Source organism: Pseudophryne corroboree, chromosome 9, assembly GCF_028390025.1.
Source record: "Pseudophryne corroboree isolate aPseCor3 chromosome 9, aPseCor3.hap2, whole genome shotgun sequence".
NCBI classification, from domain to species: Eukaryota; Metazoa; Chordata; class Amphibia; order Anura; family Myobatrachidae; genus Pseudophryne; species Pseudophryne corroboree.
The window spans coordinates 340,751,541-340,759,910 of NC_086452.1; the positions used below are offsets into that span (position 1 = coordinate 340,751,541).

The 8,370-nt window shown below is 41.5% G+C and overlaps 1 protein-coding gene across 3 annotated transcripts in view; it reads left to right on the plus strand.

Annotated features, from left to right (window-relative positions):
- The window catches only part of HDAC11 (histone deacetylase 11), a 205,995-nt gene extending 198,199 nt beyond the window's left edge, over window positions 1-7,796 (plus strand). For all 3 annotated transcript variants that reach the window (XM_063940609.1, XM_063940608.1, XM_063940610.1), the window contains one exon: window positions 5,477-7,796. In XM_063940609.1, the coding sequence (XP_063796679.1) occupies window positions 5,477-5,662 (186 nt within the window). In that variant the 3' untranslated portion in view covers window positions 5,663-7,796. The remainder of the gene's footprint in view (window positions 1-5,476) is intronic.
- The last annotated feature ends 574 nt before the right edge of the window (window positions 7,797-8,370 follow it).

The window sequence follows — 8,370 nt, forward strand, 5'->3', positions numbered from 1 at the left end:
AGTGAGCCCTCGGGCTGGTGGAGGAGGTCATTTGACTGTCGGTCAGCTGACCGGCGGTCACATGAATACCACCCGCAGTAGCAATGTTCAAAAAATCTCACTACAATAGTGATTATTTAAGCTGGAGCATCAAAACCAGTTCAATAATACAGGTAAGTATTAAATATCACCCATGAAGTCTTCAGGTAGGCAGGGAAAAGGGAAAATGCGTTTCACCCGGTCACGGGCTTGTTCACTTCCATTGAGAGCAGCTTATGTATACTGAGTTCCTGGGTATTTAAAGCCCCCTCCATTTACTAGCAACCAATGACTGTGGCTGGGGGCGGGATCTGGGTAAATGAGCCTGCTTGGTCGCCTCACGCTGGGCGGGTTCATCTGCTGGTAAGGGATAAACATTGGGGGTTACTGGGTGGGTAAATCATCAGGGTCAGATTTCAGTCTGTGGGTTCTCCCTCTCACGAAATCAACCCTATTTAGGGCTTTATCAATACAAACACAGTTTGTACAGATCTTTGGCAGACGAAAGCAGCATGGCATGTAAATATCTTCCTATATGCATTTATCAAAGCATAATTAAGATCTGTACATTCCATTTTTTCAGGAATTGATCTTTTCCTTTGTTGGTATGGAAGACGATGTTGTATCTGCACACACACAATTTCTTATATATAGACTCGGAGTCAAGGCTCCAAGAGAAGGACCCCAATTACGTTATTGATAATTATCATTCATTATGGGGGTGCTACCAACTACAGCTGTGGTAAATGCAAAAGAGAGAGAAAGAAAGGGCTGTACTATCGGTGCACATGAGGAGGATTAGATCTGGTTATCACATCCACCTGTTTTAATTATAAAATTTAACTTTTATTAATATATGCTTAAAATTGGTGCGAAATTAATTACACACAAACTAGGAGTATAGGCGAAACATGGAGGTTAAAATATGACAAAAACAAAACATGAAAGTGCGATGAGATATAATAAAGGTGATTAAAGATTAAAAAATGTGTCCGCGTGTTTACTCTTATGTCTGAGTAAGTATAATATATGAATCCTTAGTTGTATCATTAATTGTTTTATTTGTTCAGTCAGTAAACGATTTCTAAAGGAGGCATTGGAAGATGTAAATGAAACGAATGTAGGTGATATACTGTCGGATATATGACACACTGTTCTTATGCTTAGGTGTATATACTGTTATTATCCCAAGAAGGAGGACGCCTTCTTTATTAGGGACTTATAACACCTTAAGATTGTCCAGAATCAGCCTAAGTGTACTGACGGGTTGAGTATGAACAAAATATCCTTATCCGTATGACACTCTGTTACAATAACCACCTTCTATATTGGAGGCTGATGACACCTTAGAGCCGTTCGAATTCAATTCAGATATGCTGAAATGCAGTTAAATAAAATTTAGATAATTATAATGTTGGGTGTGTGACATGTTGTTGTGATGTCTGTATATTCTCACTGTTCATATAATTTAGGATATTAGAGTGTACACACTATTATTATCCCTAGAAGGAAAACACCTTCTTCATCAGGGACTGGTGACACCTTTAAGTTAATCGGAATCAATTCATATATATTGGAACCTTCATCATAGTGTATTGTCAGGTTGAATCTGGGTAACACAATATCATATATTTGATCTATTGTGACGTGCTGGTGTACACACTATTACTGTCCTTAGAAGGAAGGCGCCTTCAATATTTATGGACTGGTGACACCTCCCCAGAACTCAGTTCGCTCCCTTATCGGGTTCCTAATTATCTGCACTGTAGTTGTATTTAGTAGCAGATAAATATATAGTGATCAGTTCCGATATTCTGATGTTCAGAGTGTTTCTACCATTTCAGGGAAAGACACCTCTATTATTAAACGACAATGATATCTTTCTGAATAGTTGTATGTATTGACCGATAAATTATATGTCACCACCCAACATCTCACTAAATTATAATACAAAAAGTGTATTGTGGCTTATATAGACCACATGACTGCAGTGCATACTTTCTGAATTACTTGGAATGTTGAGGTTAGAAAAAAGGGAAATTATCTCTATATTCAGCTCAACTGTGTCCTTGGTGTTTTCATGTATTTATTACAGAGTGTGGTCTGAAACATTTATTGCAGTGATTAGTGTTAGATTATATCACAGGCGTTTCATAACATTCATTATCTTTTTTCAACTCAATATAATTGCCTATTATTCCATATATCGTTTCAAAAAATCTATTAACTGGTGCAGTGTTACTGGTTATCTCACTGGTGACTGCAGTTCTTAGTGGTTATTAATCCTCTATCAGCTGCTTTGCACTAGTATTATTAGAGAACCACTAAGAACTGCAGTCACCAGTGAGATAACCAGTAACACTGCACCAGTTAATAGATTTTTTGAAACGATATATGGAATAATAGGCAATTATATTGAGTTGAAAAAAGATAATGAATGTTATGAAACGCCTGTGATATAATCTAACACTAATCACTGCAATAAATGTTTCAGACCACACTCTGTAATAAATACATGAAAACACCAAGGACACAGTTGAGCTGAATATAGAGATAATTTCCCTTTTTTCTAACCTCAACATTCCAAGTAATTCAGAAAGTATGCACTGCAGTCATGTGGTCTATATAAGCCACAATACACTTTTTGTATTATAATTTAGTGAGATGTTGGGTGGTGACATATAATTTATCGGTCAATACATACAACTATTCAGAAAGATATCATTGTCGTTTAATAATAGAGGTGTCTTTCCCTGAAATGGTAGAAACACTCTGAACATCAGAATATCGGAACTGATCACTATATATTTATCTGCTACTAAATACAACTACAGTGCAGATAATTAGGAACCCGATAAGGGAGCGAACTGAGTTCTGGGGAGGTGTCACCAGTCCATAAATATTGAAGGCGCCTTCCTTCTAAGGACAGTAATAGTGTGTACACCAGCACGTCACAATAGATCAAATATATGATATTGTGTTACCCAGATTCAACCTGACAATACACTATGATGAAGGTTCCAATATATATGAATTGATTCCGATTAACTTAAAGGTGTCACCAGTCCCTGATGAAGAAGGTGTTTTCCTTCTAGGGATAATAATAGTGTGTACACTCTAATATCCTAAATTATATGAACAGTGAGAATATACAGACATCACAACAACATGTCACACACCCAACAATATAATTATCTAAATTTTATTTAACTGCATTTCAGCATATCTGAATTGAATTCGAACGGCTCTAAGGTGTCATCAGCCTCCAATATAGAAGGTGGTTATTGTAACAGAGTGTCATACGGATAAGGATATTTTGTTCATACTCAACCCGTCAGTACACTTAGGCTGATTCTGGACAATCTTAAGGTGTTATAAGTCCCTAATAAAGAAGGCGTCCTCCTTCTTGGGATAATAACAGTATATACACCTAAGCATAAGAACAGTGTGTCATATATCCGACAGTATATCACCTACATTCGTTTCATTTACATCTTCCAATGCCTCCTTTAGAAATCGTTTACTGACTGAACAAATAAAACAATTAATGATACAACTAAGGATTAATATATTATACTTACTCAGACATTAGAGTAAACACGCGGACACATTTTTTAATCTTTAATCACCTTTATTATATCTCATCGCACTTTCATGTTTTGTTTTTGTCATATTTTAACCTCTATGTTTCGCCTATACTCCTAGTTTGTGTGTAATTAATTTCGCACCAATTTTAAGCATATATTAATAAAAGTTAAATTTTATAATTAAAACAGGTGGATGTGATAACCAGATCTAATCCTCCTCATGTGCACCGATAGTACAGCCCTTTCTTTCTCTCTCTTTTGCCTTTGTTGGTATGTCAATATTCATTCATATCCAACTTTACTATTAAGCTTTGTTTTTGCTTAGTCCCCATTTATTTTAAGAGTAGAAATAAAGACTATATCATATCTTAGACACATCACTCATCAGTAGACACTAAGATACAATAAGAGTGCGCCCAAACAAGGGTCATACTTTCTCTTTTTTTGTTGTATTTACCTTCTCTTTGACTCTGGGCGCACCGCCACAGGGACAGATCGGAATAATTAATACCTAGTAATATTGTCCAATTTTGGCCCAAGTATTATCATCTTTCATATATTTAATCAGGCCGGTGCAGGATAAACCTTTTTTCCAAATTTTAAATCTGCCCCACATGCACTGTAACATGATGCTTATTTGCTCCATTGTTACTGTTCTCCCAACTGTAAATCAAACCCATAATGTACACTTGTATATTATACTGACATTGACACGGAGTTGTGTATCAGCAGATCAAACAACTTAGAGGCTAATTCAGACCTGATCGCTAGGCTGTGTTTTCGTACAGCAGGCGATTAGGTCTAAACTGCGCATGCGTATGCACCGCAATGTGCAGGCGCGCCGCACGAGTACAAAGTGGATCGCCACTCAGCAACGGGTTTGTGCGAAGGATCCGTTCGTACGGGCGTTCGCAAGGAGATTGACAGGAAGAAGCCGTTTGTTTGTGGCAACTGACCTTTTTCTGGGACTGGTTGGAAAAACGCAGGCGTGTCCATGCGTTTGCAGGGAGGGTTCATGACGTCAATTTCAGTCCCAGACAGGTTGAAGTGTTCGCAGCGGCTGAGTACGTCCGGGGCTACTAAAAGACTGCACAAAATCTGTTTGTACATCTCTGCTACCCATGCGTTCGCACACTTGCAAAGCGAGAATACACTCCCCTATGGGCGGCGACTATGCGAATGCAAGACTGCAAAAAAACCCTAGCGAGCGAACAGGTCTTAATTAGCCCCTTAATTTTTGAAAATGTTAAAATACATTCCAAGTAGCTAGAACCGACACTGCAGTAGTCAATAACCTGTAAGCCTGATACTCTGTTGATTGGGGTCTGGGACTCCAGGTCGACAACAAAAAGGTCGACACACCTTATGTCAACGCCAATTGGTCGACACACCTTAGGTCGACATGGACAAAATGTAGACATGGACAAAAGGTCGACAGGAACAAGGTCGACATGGAAAAAGGTCGACATGAGTTTTTTATGTTTTTTTGGGTGTCGTTTTCTTCGTAGAGTGACCGGGAACCCCAATTAGTGCACCGCGTCCCCTCGCATGGCTCACTTCGCTCGCCATGCTTCGGGCATGGTGCCTTCGCTCCGCTCCGCTCGGCACAGATTACCGTTCCAATCGTAGTCCACGTGGATCGTTAAGTATGAAAAGGTTCCAACAAAGAAAAAAATTGTGAAAAACTCATGTCGACCTTTTTCCATGTCGACCTTGTTCCTGTCGACCTTTTGTCCATGTCGACCTAAGGTGTGTCGACCAATTGGCGTTGACCTAAGGTGTGTCGACCTTTTTGTTGTCGACCTGGGGTCCGGATACCGTTGATTGTTTGTATAGAACATGACCTCCTTATATTGTGCTTTTATGATTAGGGAATTATAAAGAGGGATGAGATTGTGTTCCGCATCGCCAGAAGCCGCTCAATCCCTATCCTGATGGTCACCTCTGGAGGATACCAGAAGAGGACAGCGCGGATAATCGCAGATTCCATTCTCAATCTGCACAACCAAGGCTTTATTGATAAGACTTTGTCAGGATCACATGACTCTGGTATTTGATCTCTGGTTTGAAAGCTCAACTGACATTTAAACTGACTCAATGTGAAAGTCATTTTTGTTTTAAAAAATGTAATATAAAATCTAAAATACTATGTATTTATTTGGATGGAAAAGAAAAAGAAGCAGGAAATGCTGGAGCACCTTGATTTTGAATGATTACCAATGGCATTGTTCTTGGTAATACATTTATAAAGCCATTTCATTACAGTTCAGCTGGAAAAAGGACATAACACTGTTTAATCACTGTTTACATTGTACACATTAAAAGAGGCTCTGTAAGTAAAAAAATAATCATCCAAACATATTCCTAGTGTGTGGTTTATCACAATTTCTGGGCTTCTCTTTTTAGAGAGTAATTTTTGTCAGTTTGTTGCCAAGCTGTATTTGTAGCAATAGGGGAATAGGATAATCTCTCACGCAGCGTCAATAATTACTTTTGCAGGGTGTTTAGGAACCTTCTCCTGGTGGGTTATGCTGCATCTGAATGTCATCTGCATCACACAAGGAGATAGCTTTTGCTTCTGGGCAGTGGTGATTGATAGCTCTAGGGCTGCTAACCGGAAGCAGGGGGCAGAAACAGCTGTCAGTCATGCTAAGGGCCTGATTCAGTGTTCTACTGCAACTCAACGGTTTGTGTACTACATCGATATTAAGAGATCTGCACATGTGTAGGTCTCCAGCTGCGAGATCGCTCACAGCTCCAAGACGCAGCACTGTTAACGGACGGGGAAGGATGACAGCTTTTCACAGTGCCGTAACTAGACATTTTAGCGCTGTGTGCAAGAAACAGCATCAAGGCCCCACCCCCATATACAAAACAGGGCCAGTGCGCGCTGTAAAGAAATATAGGGGCATGGCTTCATGGGGAAGGGGGGTGGTACAGAGCTCCCTTTTACACATTATGGCAGCAGAGTCCCCCTTTTTTTACACCTTAGGCAGGCAGAGTCCCCTTTTTTTACACATTAGGATGGCAGAGTCCCCCTGTTTTCACATTAGGCTGGCAGAGTCCCCCTTTTTTACACATTACAGCAGCAGAGTCCCCCTTTTTACACATGAAGCAGGCATAGTCCCCTTTTTACACATGAAGCAGGCAGAGTCCCCTTTTTACACATGAAGCAGGCAGAGTTCCCTTTTTACATATTAGGCAGCAGAGTCCCCCTTTTTGCACATGAGAGAGAGAGAGAGTGCATGTGTGTATTATACTTTCCTGTGACCAGCTGGCAGGCCTCTCCTCTTCTCCTTCCTGCCTGAGTCCTTCTCCTCCTCCCCCAGCTAGCAGCTCCTCGCGGTGCAGGGCAGGGCGAAGGGCAGAGTAAGAGACGTCTGATGTCAGCACGTCTCTCCCGAGTTGCAGGGAGTGGTGATCTGGCATCCAGAGGTGGACACTCATGTCCCGGGAGCTGGAGGCTGCGGAAGCGCTCCCGAGTCCATTGCAGCAGCGGCGGCGCTGGCGGGAGTGAGTCGGACTGGATATAGCAGCTGTGCGGGTGAGGGATGTGCTGCCAGATGGTGCTCTTTCAGTGCATTTGCGCTGTGGGCAAGGCAACATTGGCACACACCTAGTTACGGCCCTGGCTCTTCAAAATGGGAGCACATCCCTGTTTTGAAGGTGTTCCGAGGCCAGGCAGTTGTATTCCATTGCCCGTTAAGCTTAGATTTACTTAGATGGGCAATAACTGTAGCCGTCGTGTGATCTGATGTTGCATCCAAAGACACAGCAGCGATGCAAACTGCGTCTGCCTCTGAATCCGACCCTAAATACAATCCACAGCCAGAACATTTTAGTGACCAAGGCTAAAGTTATCCTAGAGGATCTCGGCAATCAGGTAACATGCAGGATGTATCGTTTTTTTTTTTTAACTAGATGGCACTAATTGGCAACACTTCCTCTTCAATAATGACCCCAACAGTGGGCACCACCAATAAAGGATATCTTAATTTTTACATTTGCACTAATGGGGATAATTATTACAAGAGAAGCAGTTGTCCAACAGTAGATAGCCGCACTAAAACCAACACATGTCCACATACACCTTTGTTCAAATCGCCACAAATAGCCCCATTTGGGTTAGCTCAGACCTCTTGACTTAAAGTGCATACACACTGAGATATTTTCCCTGTGCCAGCGATGTTCGGTGGGGGGGGGAGGGGGGGGGGGGGGGGTGAAGCACTTAGTTTCCACAGTAGGAGACTGTGGAAAGTGCTTCAGCCCGACAGACGACAGCGATGATGCGGGAGCATGCATCAGCGCTCATTGCTAGCCCATACACACTGGACGAGTTTGAGCTCACAGTAGCTCAAAATGCTAAAATAAGAATTTACTCACCAGTAATTCTATTTCTCGTAGTCCGTAGTGGATTCTGGGTACTCCGTAAGGACCATGGGGAATAGACGGGCTCCGCAGGAGACTAGGCACTCTTAAAAGAAAGATTAGGTACTACATCTGGTGTGCACTGGCTCCTCCCTCTATGCCCCTCCTCCAGACCTCAGTTAGGGAAACTGTGCCCGGAAGAGCTGACATTACTAGGAAAGGATTTGGAATCCAGGGTAAGACTCATACCAGCCACACCAATCACACCGTACAACTTGTGATAACTATACCCAGTTAACAGTATGAACAACAACTGAGCCTCATTCAACAGATGGCTCAGAACAATAACCCTATAGTTAAGCAATAACTATACACAAGTATTGCAGAAAGTCCGCAC